At 37.4% G+C, this 18171-nt stretch overlaps 1 protein-coding gene across 2 annotated transcripts; it reads right to left on the reverse strand.

The window, feature by feature from the left end:
• Positions 1-252: 252 nt before the first annotated feature.
• LOC125272989 lies at positions 253-16105 on the reverse strand. Of its 2 annotated transcripts, none has more exons than XM_048198202.1 (7): positions 15861-16105; positions 15629-15757; positions 6363-6680; positions 5350-5664; positions 4650-4775; positions 2614-2715; positions 253-2302 (listed from the first exon to the last, which is right to left on the reverse strand). In XM_048198202.1, exons 1-7 carry the CDS (start codon positions 16099-16101, stop codon positions 2211-2213), a joined length of 1323 nt encoding a protein of 440 aa, XP_048054159.1. In that variant the 5' UTR covers positions 16102-16105; the 3' UTR covers positions 253-2210. The 2 variants fall into 2 exon arrangements, with proteins under 2 accessions (XP_048054159.1, XP_048054158.1); XM_048198201.1 differs by having other exon boundaries at positions 15629-15760.
• Positions 16106-18171: the final 2066 nt, after the last annotated feature.

The following is an 18171-nucleotide window of genomic DNA, read 5'->3' on the forward strand; positions in this document are numbered from 1 at the left end:
ACTAGGATACGCCATAGCTACGGCATAGGCTGTTTGTACCACGCATAGCCTATGACGTAGCCTGATGTGCACCTCTGTAACGCGTCAATTCTATGTGGACCACAAGCTTTAAAGTTTATTTAAAGTTTATATAAAACTTTGCAATAAATTAAAGGAGGTTTATACAAAAACTTGCTTTGATTACACTCTTGTCATTCATATAAAACCCCAAAAGAAGGTGTCTATAAGAACACACACACAAAACAAACAATATACATTTTGGACAATCAGTGCATTACTCTCAAAACAAATGACCTACAGTTTCAGAAGAAACTTCACAAAAAGAGCAGGATGTTTCAATGTTTCTTTTAAATTTCCACAAATAAAAATGCTTGACAGAATAAAATCTGTAAATAATTTTATAAGATATTACTTTATTTGTTAAGAAAAAATGTCTGAGGGAGTGACCAAACAAATGACTACTTAATCAAAAATACTGTTCCAATAATAGATGTGCGCATGGCAGAAACTCTCATTATGTCTGTGATCTCCCACAGATTTAACATCATCTAGTGTGTCCCGGGCCTTAAAGCAGAACTAAGTAACTTTTTTTACCTTCATGAATAGTTTTCAAAGTCCTTACGATGGTTAATTGACTTGTATTGGTGTGTTTGAGGAGAGCACTAACCCCCTCTGGCACGTCTATGCCAGAAAACAGCACTTGCAAGTTGAGCTGCGCCGACCCGAAACAATCTCGCCTCGTGTTCACGTTCACGCGAGAGTGACAAAATGCTTTACGGTAATTCAATATACACATAGCGACCTCACACAGTATGATCTCACTTCGATCACACCAAAATGACATTTATGTCATCATCAGTCATAGCGGAGCCACTAAAAAAAACAGAGGAAACCATTGTCTGAAGATTCTAGGAAGAGAAAACGTCAACTAGACCGAGAGAGAGCTCATTCTCGAGTCAACCTTGGACCAGCTTTTATGGAATGGTGTCAACTGAAACAGAGCGAAGAACTTCAAACCGATTCTGACGTGGCTTTAATGTTGTTGAACTTGTAAGTAACCTTGCCAAACAACTTTATTTTCTTAATATTTCCATTAGATCTATTGTTATTTCATGTCCTTTGAGATATAGCCACTGTTATGTCATGTACTTAGCTTATCGGCTCGCAGAGATGCAAGCATGCTAATTCGCCCGCTATGTTACCAAGTCGTGGGATTGATGAGTGTTTCTCTATTTGTCATGTACGGGCTTTATGTGAGACAACTGCATTTCAACCGGTAGTTTAATAGTATAGTAAATTCCCAGAATATTGTTTACATTGCATCAGCGACTGGCTTCACTTTAAACCAATGCAAGATTTCAAAGCTAATGCTAAGGCATGCGTTGCTCCTGACTGTTGTCCAAATTGAGTATTCATTTCCTTTTGAAAGATTTACATTGACAGTGTACTGCACTGGTGAGCGTTGTAGTCGCTGTAGTCCAGAGCTGCTTTTGGAGTATTTACGACAGTGTGATTCACTGAAGGAACCTGTAGGGGGAGCTTCGCAAATCTTGCTTAGTTCTGCTTTATAAGACTTCAGACTCGACCCGGCACAAAGGAGTCATGAATATTTTAAAAACAAATAAAGTCTTTTATCATTAACTACTGATATAATAAAGAATTTGCGTTTTATTTGAATGGTTTTATAATATCTGCGTCACATATATTTTTCTGATGACTGTCGTCAATAAAGCAGCATAAACCGTGACTCACTGGCGCCATCTTATGTCCAATAAGCGACTGCATTGAAATGGCTGGATGATAGTTTTTACTGGATTATATATTGTAATGGATTATAAAGTAATAAATTGGATTTACATTATCCCTTACATTTTAGGACCTTCATTATTACAAACAAAACCGATGAAAGATCATATTATTTTGTCTATATAATACAACTAGGATAAAAATAGGATTTGAGTATGAAAACTTTATGTTTTAAATGACTTGAGACTCGACTCGGATTGGTGACAAAAGAATCCAGACTTGACTCAGACTCCAGTGATAAAGACCTTTTCCTGAATGTGGAAGTCACGGCTGACTTAAAGGATAGTAACTGGTGTTTCTAATCAAATTACTGTATTTTCCGAGCTGATATGTAATGTTAAACCTATTAAAACAGTTTAAATCACATGGCTCCATAGTGCCATTAACAATGTTTTCATGATCCACTAAGTTGTGGGCTGAACTCTTGCTCTGTCCGGATCTTCTTTACTCAACAGTGGAATCTCTGACGTCTTATTTGCATTTTTTCCTCTGGAACCTGAAAGGAAAATACAGAGACAATCATAGAGAAGATGTGTAGGTCATATATAGTCCAGTTATAGTCTAGAAGAATTGATGCTGTTCTTAAAAATCAAGGAGGCCAAACAATTAGATTTAGTTGAATTCATTTTTGAAACACCTCAGAAATCTTGAATTAAGATAAAAATCTTCATTTTCAAAGGGGGTGTACTGATTTATGGTGTGCACTGTATGTGTGTTTATATGTGAAAAAGTCTAAATTAAATCCGTTCATCAAAGTAATCGTATCTCTTCACAAGACTTGAAAAGTAATAATAAAGTTGTCTGTACCTTCGCTGCAGGGTTTGATCTGTAGATCTGAATATCCAGAATCTGTGGATTTCTGAGATCTAGTCTGATGAAGCAGTTTCCGTTTCTTTTTATCTGTCACAGCTGCACACAGAAACAGAGACATTAGTCTAACTTGTCTAATATAAACAGAGCAAAGACACACAACCATACTGATAGAGCAAGCAGTAATCTCGGACAGCTTGTTTAAGATTAGTTCTGCCAGTAAAGGAACCTGTTGTGAAGCACCGCTCACTCGACCGTCAGTTTCAGCACTTCTACAGACACGCGAGCGCGCTCACCTCACGATAAGGTGCACGAGCGCCAGGCGCGTTCTGTACGAGTTCTCCTAACAGTTAATATCTATGCCTCTGATAACGTAGTTGGTTCTGTCACTGACGGACGCGCATAATCTTCTCCAGAAACATTGACATTTCTCTGTTCTTGCTCAGCTCCATCAGTTTATGTCTCGCTCTTCTTAGCTCTGCTGCCGCCATGTTTCCAACACCTGGCCCCGCCTTGACGCAGTGATTGACAGGGCGAGGCGGAGACGTGATCGGCTCGAAATGCATTTTCAAATCCACGTTGAATTTTGCTACATTCATTGCGGGACATTTAATGAAAATGCAATCGCTAGTGTCTTAACTGAGTGCAAATGCAATTAAGAAAAATAACATTTAAATGGTCATTTTGCTACAATTTTTGCTTGAACATGTTAAACATATATAATCATTTCTGTAATACATTTTCATTTTAAGTTTTCTGATACCATAGAGACTATCTTTGTATTTCTGATTTGAGGTCCCAGCGCTGTGATCGATTCATAGAATCGATTTATACAATATAAATGATTAAAAGCAGCTTTACTGTGATGAATTCTGAATTCTTAGTTCGGTTCAATAACTGTGTAAAGATCATCAATTATTAATTTCATCTATAAAGCAGCTCTGCATAAAATGTTTGTTTTTATTTTTATAATCATTTAATGTACATTTATATCAGGTTGTTTTCTAATCTTGGCATTGCTCTTCATGAAACTGGGTAACGCTGCTGTGAGTGTTTCAGAAAGTCTTTATAATCAAGCTCTCAATGTGTTTTTCCTCTTTGGAAAGTCATCAAAACTTTCACAGAAGCTCAAGATTTTGTTCTTTTGCTATTGGAGCAAATGGGAACGCAATATATTATCCATTCACCACTATAGAAGTTTACCAAACTACTTCTGAAAAATGAGGAAAGGCTCCATAAATAATGAATATTTGCTTGTTGAACATTGAATCTGCTTTAATTCCTAAAACAAAACAGATATAAAAAAATATCTACATTTCTCTGATGAAAAAGTATTCTCACCATGGACAGTAACACTGAATGTCTTATTTGAGGTCTAATTTGCAACTTATAAAGCGTTAAAATATGTTTAAATTATATGTTAAAATTATGTTAGGAAATAGCAAATGTAAATTATATTGTTAAATTTGAATTATCATTTTGCTCCAAACATTGCTCATATGATATGGAAAATGTAAATTCAAATGCAGAAATTAATTGCCATTTTACATATTACATTTCAAATTGAAATTTGCTACACATATGCTTCCATACTAAACTGTTTATCCCCAAAACTGTTGTTCACATTTACTTGCTTTTGAAGATAAATGTCAGCCTGTACAATCTTCATTTTACACTCATGTAACTGCTGTCTTACATGAAAACTGTGTAAAAACACTTGATGGTGTGTATCATCAGTAAAATGAAGGAGAATAGAGAGAAAACTATTTCTCTGAATCATCTTAGTGAGATTTTATTGTTTTAAGCATGTGCAATGAGAAGTGTTTATTTGATGATGTATGTTTGGTCACATGACGCATGTGTACCCATAGATATTTAAGGCTGTAGCAGCATGTTGTATCTGGTATTTAAGAGGTTCAGTTGCTGTTCAGACGTCAGAATGAGAAGAAAATCTGAAGTGATTTTGACCATGATCCACTTCAGCACAATAAAGCTCATTATTTTTCTCTTGTTGTATCAGCTGTAATACTCACGGTTTTGCCTTTCTAGTTCAGAGAAAATATGGTGATAGTATAAAACAGCAGAAACTGCAGCAGCAGATAACACCAGCAGACCGACAACAACTATTGCTGCTACATAAACTGGAGACAGAGCTGGAACTGAAACAGTTAAAGACAGACAGTCATTAGTTTTCACAGACATCTGATTAACAATCATTACTTTCAAATACTTACAGTAGTAATGAATATCTATCGTAAAGTCTGGTCACTACTTTAATTGGCCACGAGGATCTTATTTCATATAACAGCACAGGAACGTTTATCATAAACCTGTCTATGTTCAATTTCATTTCCTTATTCTACAGAACGACTGATCCTGCTTTGACTTGTTTTGGAGTTATAACTACTGGTGGCATGAAACTAAAAATATCTGCTCATAATGTGTGTCAAATCAAATGTAAGTCAATCACTGTTCATTTTTATAGTACTGTGGTATAAAATTCAGTTGTTCTGAATATTAGTCATGTGATCACCTGCGGCCCAATCACAGTTGTGATTATATACAGAACAACAGCATGACTGTGATATTGAGAAACTACAACACTGTAAGACTGATGAACACATTATAACTGTATTTGCTGCACTTTAAAACTCAGTTTAATTCAGTTTAATTTATAAAACAAAAACACATTCAAAACTATTTATTCTGAAAAGTAAAAAAAAGTGTCCTCACCACATGTAACACTGAATATCTGATTTGAGGTCCCACTGTTGTGATCGATCTGTAGATGATAAATTCCAGTGTCTGTGATTCTCATGTTGTTGATGGTCAGAGATCCAGTCTGATTATTCAGACTCAGTCTGTCTCTGAATCTCTCATCATTAGTATATGAGATCTTATTTCCATCAGTTTCAGCAATGATTGAGCCTGAAACTCCAAACCTCCACTTTATAAGATTAAATTTCTCTCTTAAACGAGGGCCTAGAGTGACAGAATCTCCCTCCATCACTGACTCTCTCTTCACTCCATCTTCATCAGCTCCAAACACTGCAGAACAAACACAAACATCAATCAGAGATTAAACTCATAAACACTGCTGCTGATGTTACTGTACAGATGTTACTCTGATCATAATCTCGTCTGATAAACTCACATACAGAACAGTCAAAGTAATATGAGATCTGATATGATCTTATGTTAGTCAAATCAATTTATTTTTATAGTGATTTATACAATATAAATGATTTAAAGCAGCTTTGCTGTGATGAATTCTGAATTCTTAGTTCAGTTCAATAACTGTGTAACGATCATCAATTATTAGTTTCATTCATTTCATCTATAAAGCAGCTCTGCAGAAAATGTTTGTTTTCATTTTTATAATCATTTAATGTACATTTATATCAGGTTGTTTTCTAATCTTGGCATTGCTCTTCATGAAACTGGGTAACGCTGCTGTGAGTGTTTCAGAAAGTCTTTATAATCAAGCTCTCAATGTGTTTTTCCTCTTTGGAAAGTCATCAAAACTTTCACAGAAGCTCAAGATTTTGTTCTTTTGCTATTGGAGCAAATGGGAACGCAATATATTATCCATTCACCACTATAGAAGTTTACCAAACTACTTCTGAAAAATGAGGAAAGGCTCCATAAATAATGAATATTTGCTTGTTGAACATTGAATCTGCTTTAATTCCTAAAACAAAACAAATATGAAAATATCTAAATCTCTAATGAAAAAGTATTCTTACCATGGACAGTAACACTGTATGTCTTATTTGAGGTCCCACTGTTGTGATCGATCTCTAGTTCATAAACTCCAGAGTCTGTGATTCTCATGTAGTTGATGGTCAGAGATCCAGTCTGATGATTCAGCTTCAGTCTGCCTCTGAATCTCTCATCTTCAGGATATGAGATCTCATATCCATCAGTTTCAGCAATGATTGAGTTTGAATATCTAAACCACCACGTTATTAGAATAAATTCTTCTCTTAAATCAGTGTCTAGAGTGACAGAATCTCCCTCCATCACTCTCTTCATTTCATCTTCATCTCCATCAGCTCCAAACACTGCAGAACAAACACAAACATCAATCAGAGATTAAACTCACATCAAGAATCAAAACAAAAGAGCTAACAGACAAAAACATTATAGATATTTTGACAGAGAAACATGGTCTCTTTATTTTGTTTTCTAAAACATTTAACTACTTATTTTAGGATCATATTTCCATGTGTGAATATGATATTTCTCCAGTTGTTGTTGACTCTTGCTGATATAGTCACTAAACTGACATGCTCTATACAGCAGTTACAGAATGAGTGAACAAGTGAACAACTGCTCCGACTGTCTGTCAGATTTTAAAATGCTGCTTTGAATGAAGGTGTTTGTACTGAATGTGCTGTTACATGTGCTTAAAAAGCGTGTGTCTTTAAAAAACTTTAAAGAATTAGTTCACTTTCAAATAAATATTTCCTGATCATTTACTCTCCTCCATGTCATCCAAGATGTTCATGCCCGTAGGCAGGGGGGGGGGGTTCGGGTGGTTCGAACGAACCCCCCCCTCACTGCCAAAGGTCCAGAATTTTTTTTAAAAATGTGATTATTGTCATCATTGTTTTAATCAATGCTTGTGACAAATATTCTGGGTTGCTGTTTCAAATTAATATGATACATTATTGTAGCTGGACGTGTGTGTGCGCCGCGCGTGCAGAGTTCGCGCAATAGACCTCTTTGGAGCAGACGTCACAATTACGTCGATGGCAGCTGCGCGCGCATAGTGGTTGCAGAAAAATAGCGGTAGCAATTGGAGGAAAATGTGCAAAATCCACAGAATAAGAGAAAAACGTTTGTTGTGCCTCTGGATGTTGGAATCGGAATGCAAAAAAATATAGTCTTCATTTTTAAAGAAAACCATCGTTGAAAACGTCCTTTGAAGATAAACAGAGACGTTTCACAGACTGGACTGATGACACCTGCAAGGATTAGTCTACTATTAAAGCAGGAATTTGATGTAAACAGTAAGTCTACATAATATTCACATATACAGTTCAGAGGACATACATACATAGCAGTTACAGCATGAAATAATATTTAAACCTATAACATTTTACATAGATAACTTTTAAACATAGTCTATAAAATTTTTATTTCACAATTCTGACTTTTTTTCTTGCATTTGCGTGTTTATGACTCCCAGTTCGGCCATTATAAATCGCAATTGTGAGTTTATTTCACAATAGGCCTTTTTCACAAGAATCGGAAATCACGTGACGCAGGGTAAAGTTAGTTCCGCTATGCGTCTGCGGCTATTAGATTGATATGCTCTTTTCTCAAATATCGCTTCTTACCTTTTCTGTTTTGTCTGTTTTCCAAGTCGCTTTTGTATAATCTACAAAGAAATTATTTTCTACTGGTTTGTAGCTTGTACGGCCGCTAAGATGTTGCTCGAATTTACCGGCAGGTGGATTTATATCACCAGCTGTCATACAGTAAAGGCTACGCAGCTCATTCAGCAATTTCCCCGATCGTATTACATACGACGAACATTATTTATATAACTTATTCATTAAAAAAATAACTCCCAATATATACTTTAATGGGGGATATAAAATCGAGATACATAATATTGTCGTGAGTTTAATATGTTTTAAAAATATATAGCATGTAATCTCATATGGCATCATCCCACATTCAAGCATATGCTATAACTAATCCTGATCGATTAAAATTATTAAACTAAGACAACTAATTTCCAACACCACACTGTACAACAGTCTTTGCATTAATGTTGCAACAGCACAATAATACTTCGCATTATACACACTTTAAGATGATGACGACAGGAAAATGAGTGCGAGACTGAAATGTTTATATCCAGAAATATCAGGGTGCGAGCGGTCCTGTTTCATGAATCGGAGGATCAGGCTTGCGTGATAAGGGAGCTTCCAGCTGATCATTTCCCCAGCACGTCGCTAAAAGCACTCTATACATCCCAATGTGCATACTATCCACCCTAAATAGCACTGAATATTACACATAGACTACTATTTAGGATGGATAGTATGCACTTTGAGACGCAGGCACTGTCTTTACAGCACATGGAGCGCGATAATGCACAGCCGCGCCAAACAGGCACGAAGAATATAACCAGTTTAACCGCCATCACTTCAAATTATTTATTAAATTTAGCTCTTAATGAGAGCTCTGTAGTCTCACCAATAATTCACCAAGAACGTTCAAACATTTTCATGACATTTAATTCGTAAAACGACTTTGATTCCTGAGCTGGTCCTGATCGAGGCTATCTATCAGTGTAACCGGAAAAACTTTTACACTGCGTGGATCGTTCCGGAAGCCAAAAACCCGGAAGTGTGAAATTGGCCTATTCTCAGTGCCCAAGGAAGTCGACCGGAAGTTGAAGTCGGCCGGGTGCCGCCATCTTGTAGCAGAACTTCACTTGCGTTAGCATCCCCATTGACTCCCATTCATTTTGGCGTCACTTTGACAGTGAATAACTTTACATCTGAGGCGTTTAAAGACTCCATTTGTCCATTATTTATTTCTAAAGATACACGACAATGTATAAAGGGCTCCATTACCTTCTATGTTACATTATGGCCCCGTAGATACAGTTTTTGTAAAAATAGGCTAACGATTGCGTCATAACCACTCGACTCTCTGTCGCACAGTAGAGAAATTACCGTACAGACAGGAGGAGAAGCTCGCAGGCAATCGGGGAGATGTCAAGAGAGATGGCGTACTGGCGTTACATTTTAAAATACTATACAAAATAATTAATCAGAATACTTACTCCTGCTCACTCACGCCAAAGAACTCCCCGCTCAAGCTCGCCGTCTCTGCAAGATTAACAATGGCAGTTTTCACGCACAGCTACTAGAAGATTTACATCTGTCAGACAGGTTGCGGACGTCATCAAGCTTAGTTTGAGTCTGCGCGTCAGAAACGGAAGTGCTAAAAATCGCTAAAAATGGGCTTCACTTGTCTCAATTGAGTTCCAATGGGGTCGCTGTGTCCATTTCTTTTACTGTCTATGCCTATTCTGAGGGGAAAAAAGTCAGAATTGCGGGATAAATTGCAATTCAGAAAACGAGTATAACGAGTTACAGGATAACGAGCATATCTCACAATTCTGTTTTTCTTTGTAAGAAATGTGAGATATAAACTCAGGTTTGCGAGAAATAAAAGTCAGAATTGTGAGATATAAACTCAAAATTAACTTTTTTTAATTCTTTTATTTCGTGGGTTCCATAGACTGCTACTGCTCAACTGTCATTTTCTGCAACCAGGTAGGCTCCGCCCATAAAAAACGTCATCGTTGTTTGAATGAGAATTACGTCACAATGTTTTCACTCCGCGTTGCATTCCGGGAAGGCGCCGCCATATTAGCAGGATACGCTATCCGTTGCTATGGTAACTTCTTCAGTGAACCCGAGATAAAGCGCAACAGAGAGAGTGAGCAGATTAATTTAATAAATACATTTTGCGATACAGCGCAGTTTTATGGGAAGAAATGGAGAAGGAGAAAGTGAAAGGAAAGGGGCGCTATCGGGAGACTAAATAACACCGCCAAAGCAGCGTAATTTAGAGGAAAATGCTTCGACCCGTGCGATCTGCGAAAGACCCAGAAGCACCACCACCTGCCACATACCCTGACATCGTCAATTGCCTGGTTTATGGTATTAATGCCTACACAATGCAAGAGTTCTGACCCTTTAAATCATTAAAAGCATATGAACAATTCTGCTGCGGCTGAATTACAAACCTACAAACCTGTAAACTGCGAGAGCTCAGTCATACTTGCACTACACTTTTAATACAGTTCTGATGCTTATTATTGTAGAAATAATAATATTTTTGCCTACCGAGTCATAGGCTGGTTAGTGATGTCAAGCAGTTGACATCCATCCAATGAAATTGGACCCACTCACTTTTACCGTCTCTAATTCAGCATTTGTCTAATCCCCCCAAGCGGCAACCTCCCCCTTTCTCTCGTGAAGCCAATACGGAAGTAACTTAAACTGCGATTCATCGACTGGCCGCTAGGGACAGGCTCCAAAAGAGAGCAGAATCTCATAGAGTCCCATGTTAAATTGGCCAAGTATATAGCAGAAAAAAACATGTTTACAAGTTGGTTCAAATTGTGGTTTTGGTCTATACTGCTATTTTTGCCCTTCATGACAACTCTGAGGGGGGTGAATTTTTTTATAACTTATCCGTTTAAATTATATTAAGCCTTAAAGTTCTGCATAATTAAGGGTGTGGTCACTTGAGTGACAGGTGGATTGCGCTGCTGTCTGAGCCGTCATGTTACCTCAGCTGCCACTGAATTTGGCATCTCAGCCGTTTTTGTGCTTTTTTTTCTCGATTATTTTATACAATTATAAAATATGGCTTGCTGCATAATATTCGAGACTGATGTGTGTCTGTGTAGATGTGCATGCATGGAGAAGAGACACAGAACACACGTTGTTGGATCGTGGCATTGGCTGAAAGTTTTGATTGTGAGATTTACTACAATGACAATACCAGGAGGATATACAACTCTGACAGCACTGCTTGGATATTATAACTAAAACTGCTGCACTATTTTGAAAAAAATATACTTTGGACACGGGCTCATTTGTTTGTTAGATACGATCGCTACTCAGATTGCATCCTTTCTTGAAGAACGATGACAGAGAGCAGATCATTCAGAAGAAATGTGACATGTTTTTTTGCAATGGACACTCATATTTTACCCAAGTGCCACAGATTGGATTCATCTCGCGATCTCTATTTCATTATAAAGGTATGAAGTCCCATTTGATTTTCCATGTTGTTATTTGCACAACCAACACTACTGGTGTTGGAGGATCTATATCTTAAAAAACACCGTAGATTGACAGTAAACCTTTAGAACGTTCTGATGATAAAACTTATCTTCATTAATATTTTAGATCGTATTAGATAGATAGATAGCTCCTTTGCTGCTAACATGGTCACGTCGAGCTAGGCGGGCGTGGTTTCAGCAACCGTCACATCAGCTCAAACCACCTCCCGCCTCTTTGCCCATTTTCAGTTATCCGGGAGTGACGTGCGCTGACGCGCAGCTAAGATGGCCGCGGCCTCATTTAGGCGTCAAAACTGCTGTTCAGAACTCTATGGGTGACGTCACGGACGCTACGTCCATATTTTTTTTACAGTCTATGAATCCCCCTCAGGTGATGCTACTCCACAAACCACTAACAGAGCATAAAAAATAACAAAAATAAAAATATTTTTTAAAACATCGCCAAGTAAAACGCTGCGTAACTGTCTCTTTACGACCACAACAAACGGGACACTTTTCAGACGCGCATTCCGACTTCGCCTCAGCGCCAGGCGCAAGTCAAACGAGCGCGGAAAAGGTAGCTTCAGCTGAACAACAGTGAACTGTGGTCAGATGAGATGTTGTCAGGCTATGCCAGTAAAACTCCAATCAGCCGTTAGGCTATAGTCTACTGCGCTCGAAGCATGAACCCAAGAATTGCTCGAGCAAATGCGCCGGCGCGCGCTGCATATTACTTTATTATAGCTTAAATAAAGCGCTAAAGAAACTACGGCCATGCACCGTCGTAAAATGTAAATGAAGTCATGAAATTACCAAACATGCGATTAAAGCTGCCTCAAATCTGTGCATGCATGTATTTGTTGACGTGGTTTTAAAGCTATTGTTATCCAATTTGTTGGCCTTAAAACGTCTTAAAATGCATATATGTACACCAAGGAAATCACAATTTTCTCGGGGGAGCATGCCCCCGAAGCCCCCTAGCATAATACATTTTGTGACCTCGGTAAATATAAAACCCTGCGTACGGCCCTGCTTCTTTTCTATCTAACGAAATCAAAGGTAATCATGTATTTCTCCAGTTGTGCGCACTTGGGACTAAACTTTGTATGCACTGTGTGATCAATGTGTGAAAATAAATGGGAGCAAAAACGAAAAAAGAAAAAAGGTTTGTGTCTCGTTCTATTAAAAAAAGATCAATAACTACCGATTGATCTTGGCATTCTATCTATCTATATGCAGGCTATGTGTGTGTATATATATAAATATATATATATATTAAAAATGGTACATGAGGAAGCAATTTGACAACAATGCAGTAAATATTTTAGGTGCATCAAAAAGCGTGCTCGTTAAAATACCAGCAGACAAGCTAATCCAGCACAAATTAGTGCATAAAAGGTCACCAAAATGAAGTATTTGAACCTCATAATTAAATACAAAAGGAGGAGAAAAACTGCAAAAAGGTCCACTTTTTGAAAAAAAGAACCCCCCCTTTCAATAGGCTGGCTACGGACCTGATGTTAATGTCTTTCTTTCTTCAGTGGGAAAGAAATGAAGGTTTTTGAGGAAAATATTCCAGGATTTTTCTCCATATAGTGGACTTCACTGGGGTTCAACGGGTTGAAGGTCCAAATGTCAGTTTCAGTGCAGCTTCAAAGAGCTCTACATGATCCCAGACGAGGAATAAGAGTCTCATCTAGAGAAACCATCGCTCATTTTCTGAAAAAAAATAAAATTTTTATATACATTTTAACCATAAATGCTCATCTTGAACTAGCTCTCTTCTTCTTCAGTATAGACACTGCTAAGTGTATTACTGCCCTCCACAGGTCAAAGTTTGAACTAATTGTTATATACTTGCACAAGCATATTGTATATGACAATTTAGTTCAAACTTTAACCTGTGGAGGGCAGTAATACGCTAAAGCCGGGCACACATTTAACGACTAGCTAAAGCATTCTAAGATTGTGCTCAACATACACGCGATTGTTTCCTGCGACTGAAGCCGATTTAAATACTTACACATGAAATTTGAACACCGACTGTAATGGCAGACTGAACACAACTGGCTCTGACTGGACGCGTTTGAGCGCGATCAGTCATAAGTATCAATTTACATTCATAATCGGCCTTACAATCGTTAAGTGTGTGCGCGGCTTTATCAGTGTCTACACTGCTGGAATTCTAATAGAGAAGAAGAATAAGAGAGCTAGTTCAAGACGAACATTTATGGTTAAAATGTATAATTTTTTTTTTTTTTTTTTTTTTTTTTTTAAATGAGCGATGGTTTCTCTAGATAAGACTCTTATTCCTCGTCTGGGATCATGTAGAGCTCTTTGAAGCTGCACTGAAACTGTAATTTGGACCTTCAACCCGTTGAACCCCAGTGAAGTCCACTATATGGAGAAAAATCCTGGAATGTTTTCCTCAAAAACCTTCATTTCTTTTTGACTGACGAAAGAAAGACATGAACATCTTGGATGACATGAGGGTGAGTAAATTATCAGGAAATGTTAATTTGAAAGTGAACTAATCCTTTAAGTAAACAAAACAGCAACTGCAAAAGTGGAGAACTTGAACAATTTCATGATATGCTAATGAAGAACAGCCTGTAAACACCGGGACGAATATGGCGCGCGATGCCTCGTGACTAAACAAAGGCCGCCCATGTGAGTGTGCACACTGACGCGAAAAACGGCAGGCGTAAAAGCGTCATTTAAAAAAAAAACGCCTCGGGTTTGTTTTTTTGGTTTGACCAATGAGAGTGGTGCTTTTGTTCACGTACCTGGAGATGCTTGGTGGCGCTCAAGCACAAAACGGTACCGTACCATTAAATCTGTTGGAACTATTTTATTTAACTAGCCTATTTAAAAATAATAATAATAATAATAATAATATTTAACATATTAAATATGATGGTAATCAAATATAGAAATATTTGGAGCGTGTGTGTATATATCTTAATGAAATAAATTATGAAATATAAAATAATAAATAAATAAACAAATGCTCAAACATCCATTTTGTAATAGACGTGCGCTTATTTTGTGTCAGTGAAAAACAACATACTACAGCCTGTAAAACTATGAAATATCAGTAAATAATGGTAACCTAAATAATAAGTTAAATATTTTTTTAAAAAAATCATTTTTGTATTTCCACACAAAGATACGTCATATATAGCCTGCCGCTCTGCGCTTTGAGAGGGATGAATGACACGAGCAGGAAAGAGACCATCTCTTTTATAATATCTTCGTTATCTCCTGATGTTACAAGCAACTGACACTTGTTGTAAAAGGTCTGAAGAGCGAGTTTTATCCTCCGCAGGGGAAAGACATTCAGGCTATGTTTGATTTTGCGCTGTCAGAGAAAACGAAAGTAAAAATCACCGGCGTGTGTGAAACGCGCTTTACAAATAAACTTGACGCGCCTTATAAAGTATAATAACGAGCACAAACTGTGTTAAATAGAAATTGACGTGCAAGCAAAAAGGTTTCTGTCCTACGTTGTTTTTCTACTTTACCTTTAAAGTACTACTTTAAACTACTTTACGTTGTTTTTCTACTTTTTCTACTTTACCACAGTAAAGAATGCGAATAATAGGCCTAATTAAAAGCGAACCAAAAGAAGAAACGTTTATAATCCCCTGCGTGAGTGAAGATTTGGGAAAATAAACAGAGATTCCATGTTCAGTGGAATAACTAATGGAATATTGTTAAATTCTCTGCTAATCAAGTGACCAGATCGCGAATCTTAAAAAAAACAAGATACAAACCCGACAAAGCTTAAATGTATGGACTCGCGTGCCTCTCTCGTTCGGCATGAACCAAAATATTTCCGTGGCTGCGATGTCACATTTAATTGCTAACCTATTATTTCTTCATAAACAAAGCGTTGTGCTTCGCTCGTGTCATATTCAAGTAAATACTGCCACAGTCCTATCAGTGGGTACCGAATATACCCGGATTCTCGGTACTACAGAAATGCTGGTATCGTCACATTTTCAAAATTTCAGTACCGACTCAGTACCGAAGTACCGGTACTTTTGACAACACTAGTGTGAACACAAAAAACGTCTCGAAAAACGCTGGCGATAAACGCGTGCGATAGGCTATTCGTCGCGGTGTGTACAGGCCTTAATGCTACGTGCTCAAAGTGAAAGTCAACAGAAATCACACACTTACCACAGAATATTAATAAAAACACGGAGATTTCTGAATAGTTCTTCATATTGTTGTAGATTCCAACTAAATCTGATTTCTCTATTAATACTGAGCCACATCCATCCGACTGACGACATTTATAAACAAAACCTGCTGAAGACAAATGGAGAAGTTTAACAGTGACTGAATAATGAAGTTACATGACGACTGAAATACTGCTGAAGAAGAGAGAGAGAGTTTATGCTTCCAAAACCTGAAAGACTGAGAGAAACAAATAGTAATGGCGGCGGGAGAGTGCTTCTTCTTCGTGCTTCTTCTTCTTCTTGCTTCTTCTTCTTCCTGCTTCTTCTTCCTGCTTCTTCTTCTTCCTGCTTCTTCTTCTTCCTGCTTCTTCTTCTTGCTTCTTCATTTCTTCTGTTTTCCTCTTCCTCTTCTTCTTCTTCACACTGGATCTGAAACTTTAGTAAAGCATTACTGCTATCTGCTGTTTGCATCGACCCTTTTCACTCTCAGAGTCAGAGTAAAGATTAAGATTAGAATAAAATAAGATTGTTAAAATAAAGACAGGGATTTTATTAAAGATAAGATTTTTTTATTTTTTTATTTTTTATTTTTTATTAAAAAAAAATCAGAAATGCACATATAGAAATAAAATAAATAAATACATTCATTAAATATAGCTGCAAGCAGCAATTCGGGGCCAAGCCCCAGAAAGGGCAGTAGCGCAATACGGAGCAGGTAGAGCAAAAACAGCAGAAATTGAATGTACATGCAAAACAGCTGGTTCAGAAGGACAGGTGGAAATGAAATGGAAATCAATAGAAGTTCAGATGAGAATGAACACGGAATGAACTAAAAACACTTGTATCTAATTCAAGAGGAATAAAGATTAGTAGGCTACAATGCTTATTTGGATAAAAAAGGAATCAAAATGACTCATTACACACTATTGTATAAAACCCCCGGCACGGGATTCGAACCCACAACCACCGGGTTCAGTGTCCATTTCTCATTTCATTGCACCACTGTGCAGATGAATATTGGCACAACTGCCGAAGTTCATTAGTTCATGTGAAAATGAACTCAAAATGAAGAATTTTAATAAAACTGCACTGAATGTTATATTTAATAACTTTACTTTAGATCATTCTGCAGCTCATCATACTGTAGCGCAATACGGAGCAGGAAGAGGAAAAACAGCAGAAAATGAACAAACATGAAACACCTGGTTCAGAGTTATGGGCGAGAATGATCTCAGAATGTACAGAAGCTTAGATGAAAATGAACACAGCATGAAACAAAAAGAATTTATTTCTAATCCAAGAGGCAACAAAAGAATCAAAACACACAATTTCATAAAACCGCTCCACCTGGGATTCGAACCCACTATCTTTAGGTACAGTGCGCTGCAGGTATATGGCTTTACACATTGAGCTACTTGAGGATGCACATTCAACAGGCTGTGGAAGAGAACTTTTAGTGTAACAAAGAATTCACAAAAAAACCATATTAGCATGCTAAGCTAACTTAATGCTAATGAAGCTCATGGTTAACTTGATAACTGAAGAGCCACATTAGAGAGAATGACAACTGGTTAGCATGCTAAGCAATTAGCATGCTAAGCTAACTAGCATAAGACAACAAACACAAGCAAGGTCACATTCAGAGATGAATATCTCGGGTACAGTAGCGAAAATCAAAAATCCGTTCAATCATTTCTGTGCGGCTCGGTCCAAAGATCATCTGAGCTGATTTTGGACAAAACTGACCAAAATTTGTAGGAGGAGTAGCGAAAAAACTGTTTTTCATTTACTTCAATATGGCAGACAGGTACATTTAAGGAAAATGACAAATGATACAATGTCGGAATCGGCATAAGCCAGGGAATAAAATGACATGAAGCATACACATTTTGGAAAGTGTTTTCAAAAGTTATAAGCGTTTTTGCAATAATCATTACATCTGTGGAACAGTAGGTGGCGCTGTGCTGAAACTTCTCAGGTACCTTCAGGACATTCTAAAGGTCATACGTACCAATTTTTGTGAAGATATGTCAAATTGTTTAAAAGATATTGCAATTTATGACAAAATTCAAAATAGCGGACACGTGATTCATCCAATATTGACAGAATCGGTATCGTCGGATTCGGCATGATCCAAGGAATCCATAGACACCAATATCTTGATTTTCTGACAGACTGTTCAAAAGTTATTGGCCAAAATAGCCATTTTTCATATCTCATGACCTGTAGGTGGCGCTGTTCCCAAGTTTGGCATAGACCCTCAGATCATCGTCCTGATGAAGCGTACCAATTTTTGTTTCGATTGCTCAAAGTTTGGCCGAGATACAGCCTCTATACTAATTTTGGGTCGACCTCGTTAAATTCGTGACATCATAACTTTTGAACAAAAATGAATAAAAAAAATCTGTTCAGTCATTTCTGTGCGGCTCAGTCCAAAGATCATCTGATCAAAGATTGGACAAAATTGGACAGAATTTGAAGGAGGAGTAGCGAAAAAACTGATTACTGTACTTTTCAAAATGGCCGCTACTGTAATGGGCG

The sequence above is a fragment of the Megalobrama amblycephala genome, linkage group LG7 (assembly GCF_018812025.1).
Source record: "Megalobrama amblycephala isolate DHTTF-2021 linkage group LG7, ASM1881202v1, whole genome shotgun sequence".
In the NCBI taxonomy this organism is placed as follows: domain Eukaryota; kingdom Metazoa; phylum Chordata; class Actinopteri; order Cypriniformes; family Xenocyprididae; genus Megalobrama; species Megalobrama amblycephala.

What these genes read in the sequence shown, in the direction of transcription:
- LOC125272989 (XM_048198201.1), bottom strand. Translation starts at nt 16,101, where the DNA reads ATGCAAACAGCAGATAGCAGTAATGCTTTACTAAAGTTTCAGATCCAG. An exon ending in GATATTCAGTGTTACATGTG is followed by an intron (nt 4,776 to 5,349) that starts GTGAGGACACTT and finishes TAACTGTTTCAG; the next exon opens with TTCCAGCTCTGTCTCCAGTT. An exon ending in GATCAAACCCTGCAGCGAAG is followed by an intron (nt 2,303 to 2,613) that starts GTACAGACAACT and finishes TTTTCCTTTCAG; the next exon opens with GTTCCAGAGGAAAAAATGCA.